The sequence below is a fragment of the Remersonia thermophila genome, chromosome 6 (genome assembly GCF_042764415.1).
Source record: "Remersonia thermophila strain ATCC 22073 chromosome 6, whole genome shotgun sequence".
Taxonomy (NCBI): domain Eukaryota; kingdom Fungi; phylum Ascomycota; class Sordariomycetes; order Sordariales; family Chaetomiaceae; genus Remersonia; species Remersonia thermophila.
The window spans coordinates 2293525-2308127 of record NC_092222.1 but is presented as its reverse complement, the minus strand read 5'-3'; the positions used below and the strand labels follow the sequence as shown (position 1 = coordinate 2308127).

General features: G+C 62.1%; 4 protein-coding genes across 4 annotated transcripts; 2 read left to right on the top strand and 2 right to left on the bottom strand.

The window, feature by feature from the left end:
- Positions 1-1111: 1111 nt before the first annotated feature.
- VTJ83DRAFT_6807 (uncharacterized protein) lies at positions 1112-3078 on the top strand (the record flags this gene model as incomplete). Its single annotated transcript, XM_071013559.1, has 3 exons — positions 1112-1218; positions 1297-1902; positions 1998-3078. The coding sequence occupies 3 exons, from the start codon at positions 1112-1114 to the stop codon at positions 3076-3078; spliced, it is 1794 nt and encodes a 597-aa protein (XP_070864434.1).
- Positions 3079-4481: 1403 nt separating this feature from the next.
- Positions 4482-6045, bottom strand: VTJ83DRAFT_6806 (uncharacterized protein; the record flags this gene model as incomplete). Its single annotated transcript, XM_071013558.1, has 4 exons — positions 4482-4545; positions 4620-5596; positions 5696-5844; positions 5931-6045. The coding sequence occupies 4 exons, from the start codon at positions 6043-6045 to the stop codon at positions 4482-4484; spliced, it is 1305 nt and encodes a 434-aa protein (XP_070864433.1).
- A 2419-nt stretch (positions 6046-8464) lies between these two features.
- Positions 8465-11356, top strand: VTJ83DRAFT_6805 (uncharacterized protein; the record flags this gene model as incomplete). Its single annotated transcript, XM_071013557.1, has 2 exons — positions 8465-10873; positions 10940-11356. The coding sequence occupies 2 exons, from the start codon at positions 8465-8467 to the stop codon at positions 11354-11356; spliced, it is 2826 nt and encodes a 941-aa protein (XP_070864432.1).
- A 668-nt stretch (positions 11357-12024) lies between these two features.
- VTJ83DRAFT_6804 (uncharacterized protein) lies at positions 12025-14247 on the bottom strand (the record flags this gene model as incomplete). Its single annotated transcript, XM_071013556.1, has 3 exons — positions 12025-13237; positions 13323-13425; positions 13507-14247. Coding segments are annotated over 3 exons (2057 nt in total), but the record flags the coding sequence as incomplete, so codon positions are not given.
- Between the last annotated feature and the right edge of the window lie 356 nt (positions 14248-14603).

Below are 14603 nucleotides of genomic sequence, written 5' to 3'. Positions count from 1 at the left end.
AGACGCCAGCGTTTCGTCTGCGCCTGGAGAAGACGAGCCAGGTGACTTGACATCTACGAAGCACAGCAGGCAGGTTTGAGGTTGGGGTGGGTGGCATCTTGCCCCCACGAAGCCATCCGGCATACGGCTTCTGTCAAAGCATGCTTTGCTTCATGGCAGCGGAGGATCAAGCTCCTTGCAGACGTGCAGACGGGGGACCTGCAGGTCGACGTAATGCCGAGGTTTGGCGACGGACCGTTGCGCTGCCCAGCCCACGGGCGGGCTTGGCGTGGATCAGAGCAGCCTCCACGGAGGAAGGCTGTGCGGCCGTGGGAACGATGAAACCTAACGTTAGCCCGTACGGTACATAGTACAGTCATTCCCAACAACCTGAGCAGCAAATGATGCACCCCAGCTGTTTGTCACGTCACCATGACGCGGCTGGTTGGAAGATGGGTGGGCTGTCTTTTGTTGATGGGTAAGGCGCCCGACGGAAACAGGGCGGAGGGACTGCTCCAGGGTAGTTAGAAAGCATGTGATCCACCTCACTCGGACAGCAGTCCATCCCCGGGCCAAGGTCGTTGCCCGCTTTTGGCCCCACCCCGCCCTCAGCCAAAAAAGCTGCCCTGGGTTCGGTGGTGTCGGGTGTCGCCCCCCCCCCCTGTCGGGTGTCCGCGGGGTGCGGTGGGGTTGCGCTCGCTTACCACGGGGCACAGCGCCTGGACTTTTACTGTGTACTGCTGCGTCCCAAGTCACTACTGTGTAGTTACGGAGTAACGTTCTACTTACATGCTAAAACCTTCCCCCAATCCCCCCCCCATCCCTGGATCCTGGTCTGATCCAAAGCCACCAAACCCCGGACCCTCGAGAACAATTCACGTCAGGTTCAATGACGAACACTTGATCTCTCTGGGCTTTTGTCCCGTGGCTTCCGATCGATTTCTGTCCACATCCATCCACACGTCCCATCCAACCCTCAAGCCCTCAACCGCGAACCAAACCCCCAGGGAGCTTTTCCATGGTGGTGCGCTTCCCCAAACCCCGAGAGAGCTTCTCCAAGAACAACAGACACATACGCACGCGGCTTTTCTAGCTTCGTCCTGGATCGGCGTTCACGCCCACAGTCGCCAACATGCCTGGGACAACGCGTCTTCCCGTCAGCGTCCGCCAAGGCTTTGATAACGTCCGGAGGAGGTCCTCGGGGCGGCTGGACGCGTCGGCCTTGCTCAACATCGAGCTGTGAGTGTGCCGGATCCGATCCTCGGGGCTCTGCCGCGCCGTAGGCATCGTCGCTAACCTCTCCCCTTTCTTGGCTAGCCTCAAAAACCTCATCTTCCTCCTCTTCTGCCTCCGCTGGACGCGCCGCGCCTACTGGAAGCTCAAGGGCCGCGGCCTCGTCGGAACCCTGGTCGAGCTCTACAATGAGGCGCGCCGCATCATCTACGGCTGGTTCCTGCGCATGCCGGGCGTGCGCACGCAGGTGCGCCAGCAGGTCGACGAGGCCCTGGGCAAGCTGCAGACCAAGCTGGTGCCCGCCAGCGCGAACCGCTACCTGACCCTCCCCAAGGAGGGCTGGACCGAGGAGGCGGTGCGCAAGGAGCTGGAAGAGCTCGCCAACATGGACCACGTGCGGTGGGAGGACGGCTACGTCTCGGGCGCCGTCTACCACGGCGAGAGCGACCTGATCGCGCTGCAGACCGAGGCGTACGGCAAGTTCACCGTGGCCAACCCCATCCATCCGGACGTGTTCCCCGGCGTCCGCAAGATGGAGGCCGAGGTGGTGGCCATGGTTCTGAACCTGTTCAACGCTCCCCCCGGCGCTGCCGGAGTCACCACCGCGGGCGGCACCGAGAGCATCCTGATGGCTTGCCTGAGCGCCCGCCAGAAGGGCCTCGTCGAGCGCGGCATTACCGAACCCGAAATGTGAGTTTTGTTCTCCCCCCCCCCCCCCCCCCCGAAAAAAAAGGGAAAAAAGAAAAAAAAAAAAAAAAAAAAGCCAGCCAGCTAACGGCTTGTAGGATCCTCCCCGAAACCGCTCACACGGCGTTCCGCAAAGCCGGCGACTACTTCAAGATCAAGATCCACCTCGTCAGCTGCCCCGGCCCTTCCTACCAGGTCGACATACGCCGGGTGAGCCGCCTCATCAACCGCAACACCATCCTCCTCGTCGGCTCGGCGCCCAACTTCCCCCACGGCATCATAGACGACATCTCGGCCCTCTCCAAGCTCGCCGTCAAGCACCGCATCCCGCTCCACGTCGACTGCTGCCTCGGCAGCTTCATGGCGCCGCTCCTCGAGAAGGCCGGCTTCCCCACCGCCCCCTTCGACTTCCGCCTCAAGGGCGTCACCTCCATCTCGTGCGACACGCACAAGTACGGCTTCGCCCCCAAGGGCAACTCCACGGTGCTGTACCGCACCGCCGACCTCCGCGCCTACCAGTACTTTGTCGACCCCTCGTGGTCCGGCGGCGTCTACGCGTCGCCGGGCTTGGCCGGCTCGCGGCCGGGCGCGCTCATCGCGGCGTGCTGGGCCTCGCTCGTGCGCGTGGGCGAGCAGGGGTACGTCGACGCGTGCAAGACCATCGTCGGCGCGGCCAAGCAGTTCGTGGCCTTTGTGCGCGCCTCGCCGGCGTGCGACGCCGAGCTCGAGGTCATGGGCAACCCGCTCGTGTCGGTCGTGGCGCTCCGCGCCCGGCCCCGCTCGGGCATCTCGGTCTACGACGTGGCCGACGCCATGTCGGCGCGCGGCTGGCACCTCAACGCCCTCCAGAACCCGCCCGCCGTGCACGTCGCCTTCACCATGCCCGTGGCCCGCGCCTGGGAGAGGCTGGCGGCCGACCTCGAGGCCTGCGTCGAGGCGGAGCGCGAGAAAGGAGCGCGTGCGCAAGGTCGAGGGCGCCGCCGCCGCCGGCACCGGCGCCGGAGGCAAGACCAACAAGAAGACGGGCGACACGGCGGCGCTGTACGGCGTGGCGGGGAGCCTGCCCAACAAGAGCGTCGTGGTCGACATGGCGAGGGGGTTCTTGGATTTGTTGTACAAGGCTTGATGATGGGGTTGGCTTTTTTTTTTTTTTTTTTTTTTTTCATCAATACCGGGTGATCTGGGGGAGAGGGGAGTTGGATAGAGATTGCAAAGAGGAGGATGGTTTGTTGTTGTTTGGGAATCTTTTTTTTTTTTTTGGTTGGAATTTGTTCTGCTTGCGTTTGTAAACGCTTCAAAGGTACATTGGTGCATTTCCATGGTCATGGCAAAGGGGACGGGCAATGGGTTTGTTGTACGCTCTACCGAGTCGTTAGTGTAGGATAAGAAGACGGTAGTTATTATCTCATGGAGAAGGAGATGTGTTGGTGTCCCACGTCCTTGGAGTGTTTCTCGAACTTGCCTCCAACCACCCAGACAATCAAGTTAGGTATGGAAGGGTAACCCCCAATCTTTCAGCAACATGAGAAATTGTCAAGCTAAAAAAAAGGAAGAAAAAACAACCTCCAAAGGACTATATATTTCATTTCATTTTGCCCTTTCTTTTTCTTCTTCCTTTCTCTGGTTCCACCCGCAAAGCCAAACGCGAGCCCACATGTCCGAATGAGGTGTCAGCCACGCGCTGTTCATTAGAGACACTCAACGCCCCCCAAACCGATTGATTCCTTCCTAGGAGTACACAGGTATGTTCCAAAGAGAGAGAGAAAAAAAAAAGAAAGAAGCCTCCCGATTTGCCCAAATCCCATTCTTTCTTTCCCGTGACGATGCAAAAAATACGGATTGTTCCATGTAGGTGTCTAGAAACCGCTCCTCTCTCTGTGTGCGCGTAAGTTGGGTGTAGTAGAATAGATGCCGGATCGTGCATGTGCAGGCCGTCAAGTCCGAGGTCTAGCCAAAAGCGCAAGACGCGACAGCGGCAGGGGATGATGATGATGGTCAAAACCAAAGAAACCCAACGCCGGTCGAGATGTGCTGGGCCGTGGTAGGAGAACGAGCGAGAGGGGAGAAGGAAAAGAAAGAATAAGAGAGAGATAGAGAGAGAGAAAGAGAGAGAGAGAGAGAGAGGAGCGCGGGGGGGATAAAGGCACAACAGCATCAAGCAGGTAGGTAATCCAAACCACACCCCCCACATCTCTCTTCCTTCCCTCGGCCTCACCCTCGCATACCCCTCGCAATCAACTCCCACACCACCCACACTCGCACCCACACACCCCAACCGGCGCCACCCCCTCTCAGCACCTGAAACGATAGAAACAAGCCATCCATCCACCCGTGGTTGTAGGAGCCAGAGTGACCTAGACCTCGCTATCTCTCCCCCTCTGCGGCACGCCGTGGCCCTCGGCCGTGGCGGAAGGGGGGTTCAGGACGGACTCGGCGTCTCCGACCTGTCTGCGCTCGGGTATCTCGAGCGGCGCGGGGTTCTTGAGGCGCTTGCGCATCAGGTATCGCATGGGCAGCGTCAGTCCTCGGGGCGACGCGGTCGGGTTGGAAGCAGCGCCGCTACCCCTCGTGACGGCGAATTCCTATTGCAGAGGCTCCGACGAGCTCGAGAGGCGGTTGAGGTGGAGGTAGACGTCGGTGCCGTAGCTGCGAGCAAAACGATCCCCAAGGGTCAGCCAGGCAAGATCGGAAACGGGGGGGACAACGGGAACCCCACTCACCCCTCCATGCTGATCAGCTTGAGATCGCCGCCAAAGTAGCGCGCGTACAGCCTCGAGATGGGCAAGCCGTAGCCGAAGCCGGCCATGGGCGCCTTGAAATCGCTCTTATCAAAGTCCGGGTCCAGGTTCGGCGTCCGGTCGACCGTCGTGTACATGTAGGTCCAGACCAGCGGGATGGCGCTGCGGGGGATGCCGCCGCCCTCGTCCGAGATCTTGATGGTGATGTCCTCCTTGCCCTCGGCGACGATGACCTTGGTCACGGGGAACTCCTGCTTGTCCTGGCCGTGGGTCTCGACGACGGCGCGCAGCGAGTTCTTGAGGGTCTCGAACAGCATGTGCGACAGGTGGCCCGGCACGTACATGAAGTTGAGGTTGGGGTCGCAGACGAGCTGGATCTTGGGGGCCTCGAACAGGCCGTAGTGGTCCTCGCAGACGAAGCGGGCGTTCTCGATGGCCTCCTGGGCCAGGTCGCGGACGTACGTCTTGGTGCAGATGATGCCGACGTACGAGGGGTCACGGTAGTGGCTCTGGTCGGTCAGGGCGATGTGCTGGCCGATGAGCATGCGTATCCCGATGCGTGACATGTAGAAGCGGTCCAGGAAGGACTGGATGTTGTTGTCGATGATCATGCGTTGGCGGCGGCGCTTCCACTCGAGGATGCCCTGGGCCATGGTGGTCACCACGCCGTCGTGGCGGCGCTTGATGCGGTGCAGGGTCTGGGCAAACTTTTGGTTGTACAGCTGGAGCTCGGGCGGCCAGTCGGCCGTGTCGTCGACGGGTGCAAAGTAGCGGCGCGTGGCCAACGACTTGCCTCTGGACCATCCGTTGCCGTTGCCGCTCCACGAGCTGTACTGCCCTTCCTCGATGCTGGGGTTCGGGGTCGCCTCGCTCAGGTACGACGGGACCTTTTTGGATGGGCGCATCAACCTCTCTCGAACTTCTCTGGACAGCTGTGGCCTCGGCAACGAGGTGAGCTCCTACATAGGGGCGGCCGGGTCAGCGATGGGTCATGGATGGAGGGATTCGGAGGCCAAGGAACGGCGGCGGCGGCGGGGACGGGACGGCCAGGCGCATACCTCAAACGACTGCGCGTACCAATCCGCCACCTTCTTGACCGAGGGCATCTCGTTGAGCCCGTCGGGGAGGGTCTGGAGCTCCTGGACGCGGTGGGCCAGGCGGATGGGGAGCTCTTCGGCGAGGAACTGCGATGCGCGGAAGAGGGTTCCTGGAGGAGGGGAGAGGCGGAGGAGCGCCTTGGGTCAGAACGGATCCGGGACGGGCGCGCGGCGTGTGGGCTCTCTCTTGACTCACCGGTGGACGGCTTCTCACCAAACTGCACCATCTGGCGCAGGCTCACGCCGGTGGCCGGAAAGCTGGCATAGTGACGGATGGTCTCCATCAACCTCTCGCTCGCCTTCCACGACATGTTGGCGGGTCGGAGATGGCCAATTGGACTCGGTGGGTGCTAGATTGGTGGTGGTCGGCGTGCAGCATGGGTTCCTCTCGGGAAGCGTGGGCCGAAGAGAACAGGCGTCGGCTGGAGGGGGGTGGGATCGGCGCGAGGCTGCGTGCGTGCGATTTGGAGGAGCGAGCACCTCTGGATGCGCTGGGTGACTCGGGCTCCCAGGCGCAGCAGGTAGGGTTGGCGGTGGAAAGTAGGTGGAAGGTGAGGTAAAGGTAAGCATGCGCCGGAGAGTTGGTAGATGTGGTGTGTGTCAGAAGGTGATCCCGGGACAATCGGCCGCTAAAGCCGAGGCAAGCGGAGCAATCAGCGTGCTGGGTTGCAGCCCCCAGAGAAGCCGGGCCAGCGGAGACGCGGGCTTTGCTGTACCGTACGTACAGTGCTCTGTCGACAAGCAGCGCAATTGCATAGGCCGGAGACTAGGGGAAGAGCCCGGAGGTTCCAGTATGCATGATGGCAACGAGGATGCCAACCTCCATGGAAGACTGGCCACTGGAACAGCAGCAACAGCAGCAGCTGGGATGTCGGGGTTGGGGCCGGTTCCCAAGATCTAGGTATGGAACCAAGTTAAGTAAAAACAGTACCAGGACTGGACGTGACGCAGGCGGGGCAGACCGGGCATATGATTCAATGGATGGTGGGGGGGGGGGTACAGAGGTGGTACTCTGCAAGCTTGGCTTTTTCGCTGGAAGCGGCACATCCCGGCAATCACACGGGCTCGCTCCCCCCCCCCCCCCCAAGCGTGACTCGACCGGGACAGCCCCCCATCGGACCCATCTTGGCCATGCTCCACTTTTTGTCGTCAGGCCCGGGGCCGGGCTCTGCTCTGGCGGCATGTGTCTCTTGGCCACCCGCAAAAGGCTCCGTGTTCACGACGCTTTGCCCACCTTAGCAGCCCTGTGGCGCCGGCCGTTGTCGGAGATGCCCCGATCTTGGACGGTTCGGGGAATGGGCCGCCGCAGCGACGCATGGACGAAACGGCGGCATGTGGCAACCTTGCCATACTTACGTAGAACGACGCTCCAGCATTTGTTGGGAGAACCGGCATGGGCCGGGAACGATGCGTTTTTGCCTCCCTCCGCTTACCATCAGACAGCCCGCAGGCCTGGTTGGTTGTTCAACCGCACACCGAGACAAACCTAGCTCAAAGCCTAGTTATTGCCTTCCAGGCGGCTCGCCCAGGTCAAGCAGAGCCGGGCGGCTTGGGGGGGGGGGTTGGTTGTGCTGTCAACCAGTGGCTGTGTAGTCTGCAAGGCTGTGGGTTTGCCACGCGAACGACCGAACTGTACCACCCAACAATACTTTGTACCTCACACAGCACCTTAGGTGACTACCTTAGGTACTGTACCTTACACAAGAACCGAGCGGGCATTTACACCGTACGTACCTAGGTAGGGTTGCGGTACGTATACGGTAGTCAGTAGTCAGCGTACATGGAAGTACGGGGTGGGTGGTCCGGGCTATCAGGTCGTCGTCGGACATCAGCGAGAGAAAGCCTGTTCCGGGCCTGTAACTACGGAGCGCTTAGCACCTCGCCTGCCCTGTCCGGGCCAACGGGGGCCACACCTCAGACTCCCCGGTTCCATTGTTGGTCAGACTTGTCTCTGCTTCCTTCAGGTACCTAGGTACGCGGCAGGTCGTTTATCCTTCCCTGGTTCTTCGAGACGCCGGACCCCAACACGGGGGGGGTGGGGGAGGAAGGCGGCCCCTTCCACCCGACAGGGTCAAGAACATGTCGAAGCCACTGAAATGAAGAGGCTGGCGTCGGGCCCAGACGAGATTGGTCGAAAAAGGGCAATGCTGCGGGGATTTTTGCAAATTCTGATTGGCCGGACCCCTAGCGAACCCTGGAGGAAGCGCATGAACGGACATCGCTGGGACAACACGGTGTCAAGTGGGGCCAGGTAACGTTAGCGCCGATACCTCTGCGTCAAATCAAGAAGCGTCGCCCGGCCCCCCCTAGCGGATACGTCTCCGCTATCTCTACCTACTGCGTACGCATCTGCCAGGAACTGCGGTGCTAGCTTCTACCATGTACAGACCTGACGCAGCGCTTGCTTTTGTTGCATGATGGGGCTTGTCTTGTTTACCGTGGTGCAGCAAGTTGGAATCCCCATGAGCCCCGTGAGGACCTTCTGACCTGCGACATACCATACGCCGCACGCGTGTCGGTCTCACAAACCTCGATCATCCTTGGGTTCGATTTTGCAGGTCTCACTGGGGAGTGAGAGAGCCTTCCTCGTTCTCACCGCAACTCGCCTGGATCCCCTTCTCAGCCCTTCCCGCCCCCCTTTGGCTCTCTTTGCCCTCGATTCCCCCCGTCGCGTCATTGCCTCTCTCTCTCTCTTTCATTGTTTTCGTCTCCCAAGAGCAACGTCTCGCCATGTTTGACCCCGACGACGCCGCCGGCTCGGGCGGGTCGGGCGACGACTGGGAGATCACCATGTCGCCGTCCATCTCGTCGCTATCATCCTTCTCGCCAGAGGATTACTCCCTCCCGCTGCAGCAACACTTTTCTCTGGCAAACCCGAGAAACCACACGCCAGAACCCCTCTTGCCACCGCCGCCACAAAACCTGTCGCCTCTTCTGCAGCAGCAACAGCAACAGCAGCAGCAGCAGCAGCAGCATCAGCAGCAACAACAACGGCCAGTATTACCGGCCAAGCGGCCGCAGACAGCATCTCCCCGGCCTGCTCAGGGTGACATGACCACCACGACGATCAACGACGACCAAGCCCGCCAGAAGCAGCACACCCCTCCTCTTGTCCAAAACAGCCACCACTACCACCAAACGCCATTACCCAAACTTCACAGCACCCGCGCCCACATCTCCATTCCTGTTCCCAACCTGCACACCCCGCCACCGACTTCCCCGCGCCGCAAACCAGGCGCCCTGCTCGCCCGTACGACGTCATCCGTGTCGCCACCACCAGCCCTGCAGGAGCACGCAGGCCATGGGGTTGGCAACGGCGGCCTGATCACGCCGACAACCGTCCGGCCATCGTCCCGGGCGTCGTCCCGCGCCTCCTCCCGCGCCTCGTCCCGCGCCTCGTCCCGCCTCGGCATGCTCATCGGCGTCGCCACGGGCACGGGCATCGGTCTCGGCGCCGGCCTTCCAGACTCGCCGCTTCCGCCGAGCGCCGCGCTTCACATGCGCTTTCGTCAGCTCAGGGCGGGGCACCAACAACAGCACCAACAGCAGCCCCAGCTGCAGCCCCAACCCGAGGAAGCATCCCAGGACACGGAGGAGAGCAGGAGCGGGAGGGTGGAGGAACGTGGGTCCGGGTCGGAATCGGGGTCAAGGTCAGGGTCCGGGTCCCGGTCGATGGTCGGCTCGAGCCCAACCCATGTCCACGCTCAGAGCTTGAGCGGGAGTTGGAGCGATCTTGGAGCGCCGGACAGGGAGGAGGAGGAGGAGGAAGAAGAAGAAGAGGAGGAGAAGGAAAGGGAGGCAGAGACGACTGCCGAGCGACAGACGGAAGAGACGGGCGACTCGGCCGATGCCGATGACGAGGGCGACGACCAAGGGCATTGCCAGCGGTATAGCTGGGATAGCGTGGCGACGCTGCGGGATCCGGCGATGCAGAGTCCCTCCCGGGAGCTCCGTTTTGCCGACGTCGAGGGGACCGACGAGGCCGATTCCTCGCGCACCCGCGTCGAACAGAGTCCCACCGGTCGCAAGTCCGCGCGGCAGAACTCTCCGATCCTGCGGTTTGACATTCCTTTGCCGGAGAAGCGCGGCGGCGGCGTGCAGGATCGGAAGGGCTTGAGCGGGCACGTCACCGTGCAGGACAAGGGCGTCCAGACCGACGAAAGCATCCGTGAGAGCGCTACCGAGGTGCAGGGTGAGCACGGCGTTCCCGTCGCGGTCCCGAACGATCACCCGACCGAAGAGCTCGGCGCGGAGAACGATGCTCCCGAGCACGAAAAGTGGCACGACTACGTTCCGTACGGAGTCGGATTCCAAGCTCCCGACAGCCACGTCGAAGACGACACCCTCCCGCCAGGTCGGGTCATGCTTATGGAGCGGTTCTGCGACCTGGTGCAGAGGATCGCCGCGGTGAGGGTGGGCGGCGGGATGGAAGCCGATGTCCTGGACGTTCTGAACGCCAAGGTCGATGAGATTGAGGATCTTTTGACGCTGGCCGAGGAGACCGCCGAGGCCGAGGCTGAAGCCGAAGTCACGGCGGAGCTGCACGCGCGCTCCAAGTTGGAAGCGATCGCGGAGGTGGAAACGGAAGCCGAGGAAGACGCTCAGGCGGACGCCCAGGGTGGTGGCACGCAGGTCAAAGCCAAGGAGAATACGCAGGAACTCGAGACGATCCCCGAAGACGCCCCCAACGACGAGACGGAACAAAGCGCCGGGGAAAGCCCGGAATCCGCGGCCGAACCCGAACCCGAACCTGAACCCGAACCGGAACTGGAACCCGAACCAGCAGAACGGCCTGCTACCAGTTCCGGGAGCAGCTCTGCCAGCGGCCCTTCCATCGACACCCCGGCACCCAGGTCCCCGATCCCGCTGCTCCGCATCGAAGACGTCGACGGCATGCATGACCTCGAGAGCCCCCTCCAGTTGCTCCAATCGACCTTCAAGATCTCGCAGCTCTCCGTCTCGCCCATCCAGTCGCAGTACGAGCTGGCCGCCGCTACCAACGAGGCCCTCGAAGCTGCCAAGCGCGACGCCCAGCAACAGGCGGAGCTGGCCGCGCGCATTGCGCTGGAGGCCGAGAAGGCCCATCGCCAGCTTGTCAGGGTGGTCAGGCAGCTGCAGCGACGGAAGGAGGAGTCTGATGTAGGTTTTTTGTTGTTGTCGTTGTCTTCCCGTCCCTCCATTCATCCGCTAACGAATTCCACGCAGCACCTCCACGCCCTGCTGGTCGACCGCGCCGAAGCCGCCGCCACACGCATCCTCGATCTCGAAAAGGAGATTGTCGACCTGGAAGACGACATCCTGGCCAACGAGTCGGAGCTCCGCCACCTCCGCCTGAAGCTGCGCGCCGTCGAGACGCTGTGCCACGAGTTCGTGGCGCCCGACGCCGACCCGGTCCTGTTCGAGAGCATCGAGAACTGGAAGGCCGACTGGATCCTGGTCCGGGACCGCATGCAGGCCCGCAAGAAGGGCAGGAAGGAGAGGCGGGCCAGGCTGCATAGGGCCGGGTGCGTCATCAGCTCGCTCGAGCAGAGGGAGAACGAGAGCACGGTGACGAGCATGGGGGGGTTGGGGATGCCTGCCGAGCTGTTGGGCGTGGGGAGGTCGGCGAAAAAGGTTTGCTGATCCGGAAATGTTGGGTTCGCTGTTACATGCTGCATGGGATGGGATATTGGTGTTATGGGTTGGCACAGGGCTGCATTTTGGGAGTTTTCGTTTCGGTCACGGTTTTGCGTCGGCTGGACTTGATGATGTATGACGAGATGGATGCATGTTGGTTGGCTTGTTGCGTGGGCTTGGCTTCATGGACAGGGCTTTTAAATGGGCGCGGCCGGCAACGGAATTATGGACGTCAAGATCTTGGATTGGTGGGGTTTATGGGTATTGTCAATGGTCTGTATTATGGAGGCTACGGGGGTTTGGTTTCATCTTCAAGGATGGTTCCGTGCTATTTGGGGAGGGACATTGTGGGCGGGTGATATTCAAAGGTGTATGTCACGGCGGCGCCGTTATATCTCGGGAGAGGCGATCATCATGGCGATGAGAGGGCGGCATACCGCCCGCCCCGTGATAAGGACAAGATTGCCTGGTCTTTTCAACGGCTGGCTTCCACGCACGCCTCGATTGATTGTGACTTGTTTTGAACTTTGCCGTTGATTCGGGCATGGAGAGATGGAAGACACCTAGTATATATATATATTGACTTTCTTGAAACACACCTGATAGAAATCCACAATCTTTTTTGAACCAAAAGTGAAGGAAGCTTAAAAAGAATGGCTCCGTGCAAGCTCTCATCATCTCGTCGGCATTCTCCGCGACTCATTGCCGCGACTGCTGCCACTCCCGCCGACGCTGCTCCGGCGTTCCGGATACCCAGCCACCGACGCAGACCGCCGTCGGGGCGGCTCGCGAAGCCGGTCCCGGTCCCGCTCCCTTCGGCCCTCTCGCTCATGAGCTCGGAGCTTGGCCTCCCGCTCCCTATCCAGCTCACGCTCGGATCGGCCGCCGTCGCGGTACGACTCCCTCCGCCTCTCTCGCTCCCGATCCCGCTCTCGCTCCCGATCCCGATCCTCCCTGCGGCCATCCCTCCCCCTGTCGGACCTTTCCGGGAGATATCGTTCTCGATCTCGCTCCCTGTCCCTCTCCCGCATCGAGGATCCCGGCAGCATGTACTCCCGGCCCGGCCCGCGTTGGGAACTAGGCGTTGCGGCGGGGACGCCGGAGACGGAGCTCCTGCGGCGGGGTTCGCTAGCCCGTCGCGATGGCGGTGGTGGTTGTGCTTGGTGGACTTGAACCGGATCTGTCGAGGCCCTATAGCGGGCCCTGCCCTTGTATCTGTCCCTCTCCCTGAGGTCTCTCTCTCGGTCGAAAGAGGCAGTAGGTGAAGAAGGAGGCGAATCCCGGCGCGCCGGCTGTCGCTCGCGGTCGGGGTCGGGGTACCTGGAGCTCTCACGTTCGCGGTCTCGAGGGCGGTCGCGCTCACGCTCACGCTCGCGATCTCGACCAACCGCAGAAGCAGCAGCAGCGGCGGCGGCGGCGGCGGCGGCGCGGTCCCGGTCCCTCGAGCTCGACGAGCTCGACGAGGACGACGAGGACGACGAGGAGGAAGAGGAGGAAGAAGACCCCGACCCTTCCCGCCACCGGGCCGCCACGGCAAGCGCCGTGCCCACGCCCTCCCGCAAATCGTCCCTCGCGCCCCTCCTCCCCTTCTCCGGCAGCAAATGCCGCGCGAGGCTCGCCGGCAGGCGCTCCGGCTTGCCGTCGGCAAGGGACGGGCCACCACGGGCAGCGCCGCGACGACGCGCGCCAGCCTCGCGGCCTCCTCGGCGGGGTAGGCGCTCACGCACAGCGTGAGCCACCCCTCCCAGCCGGAGAGGGTCAGCCCCGGGAGCGTCGGGCGCTCGCCCGGGGCAGGGGGGACGAGGAAGTACTCGAGGCCGAGGGATTGGTAGAGGGCTTCGAGATGGGCGTGGGCGGCTGCGGCGGAGCGAAGGGGGCGGAACAGGTCTGCGTTGGGGGGAGATCGGAGAGGTTAGCTTGCTGTCGTCGCGGGCGCGGGATGGAAAAAAGGGGGAGGGGGGCGCAAACGTGCCTGCGAAGGGGATCGCCTCCTGCTCGAGCTTAAAGTCGCCGTACAAGGCGTTCATCTTGGAAGGGGTGATGACGAGGGTGCGGAGGGGGATGAACTCGTCCATCTGGCAAAGGCGCACGCCATCCATGTCAGCGCCCGGGGAAATCGCTTGTTGTCCGTTTCTTGTCTCTAGGGTTGGCCGTACCATGTATTTTCCAATGCCCTGCGCAACTTCAGCCCATCGCTTGGTGGGCTTGTCCTCGTGGTCGAAGAGGACCCCCCATTTCCTGTCCATGGAGGCGCTCGTTTCTCGGGACGAGGCCGCCCTCGCCCCCGGTCCTCGCGGAGGGGAGCGGGCAGAAGCAGGCCGCTGCTGCGGTGGCGAGGCAGCTTCGTTCCAGCGCATGCCCGGCTGCGTCCGCGCCCCGGAAGACCCGGGGCCCTGCGGAGGTGGAAACGGGGGCTGGTGATGCTGACCCTGAGCCGCGGGGCCCGACGGCTGGGGTCTCGCCGCCGACGAGCTGAGCGGAGCTGCCAGGTTGAAGCCTTTCTTCCCTGGGGAATCCGGAGGTGTGGGTATCCCAGGAGGCCCAGCGGCGCGCATAGGAGGTGGAAGGGTTCCGAGAGACATCGGCCGTCCGGAGCTCGGCATGGGCTTCGGATTCTGCCCTGTTCTGTTTCTATCTCCGTTGGATTCATGGACAGATTCGTCGTCGTCGTCGTCGGATACATCTGTCTCCACGGTAGCAGGATTCGGCCCTCGAGCCGGAGGAGGTGGCGGCTGGAACTGGCAAGGGACAGCGTTGCTGGGAAAGGCTCCGGTAGCAGCAGTAACAGCAGCAGCAGCAAGAGGAGGAGGAGGAGGAGGAGGATGGGAGTTGGGAAAAGAGGCTTGTGGAGGAGGTGGCATCTGCCAGCCTGGCCAGGCCTGCTGTTGCGGATCCATCTTTGGTCGTTGTCAGGGAGGAGAGATTGTCAGCTGTGATGGTGGTATACAAGATTGCAAGTGAGATGAAACAGGTCAACACGGTAGATTGATTGACTGGAACGGCCGGTTCGGGGAGTAACTGGAGAACTAGAATACACCAGGCCTGTCGGCGATTAGGTTCCCGTTTATATACTTGGTTGTCTCCTCCCTTCTCCCTCCTACCTCCTCCCGTAGTTGAGGATGAGAGAGCCTCGCCGCAGACCACGACCTCCCACCCCCCCCTTACCAACTTTGGCACAAAGCCAGGCGGATCGTGACCATCTATCGCGATGTGATGCATACAGCACTACAGCACCATCAGTTTCACGCCGGAT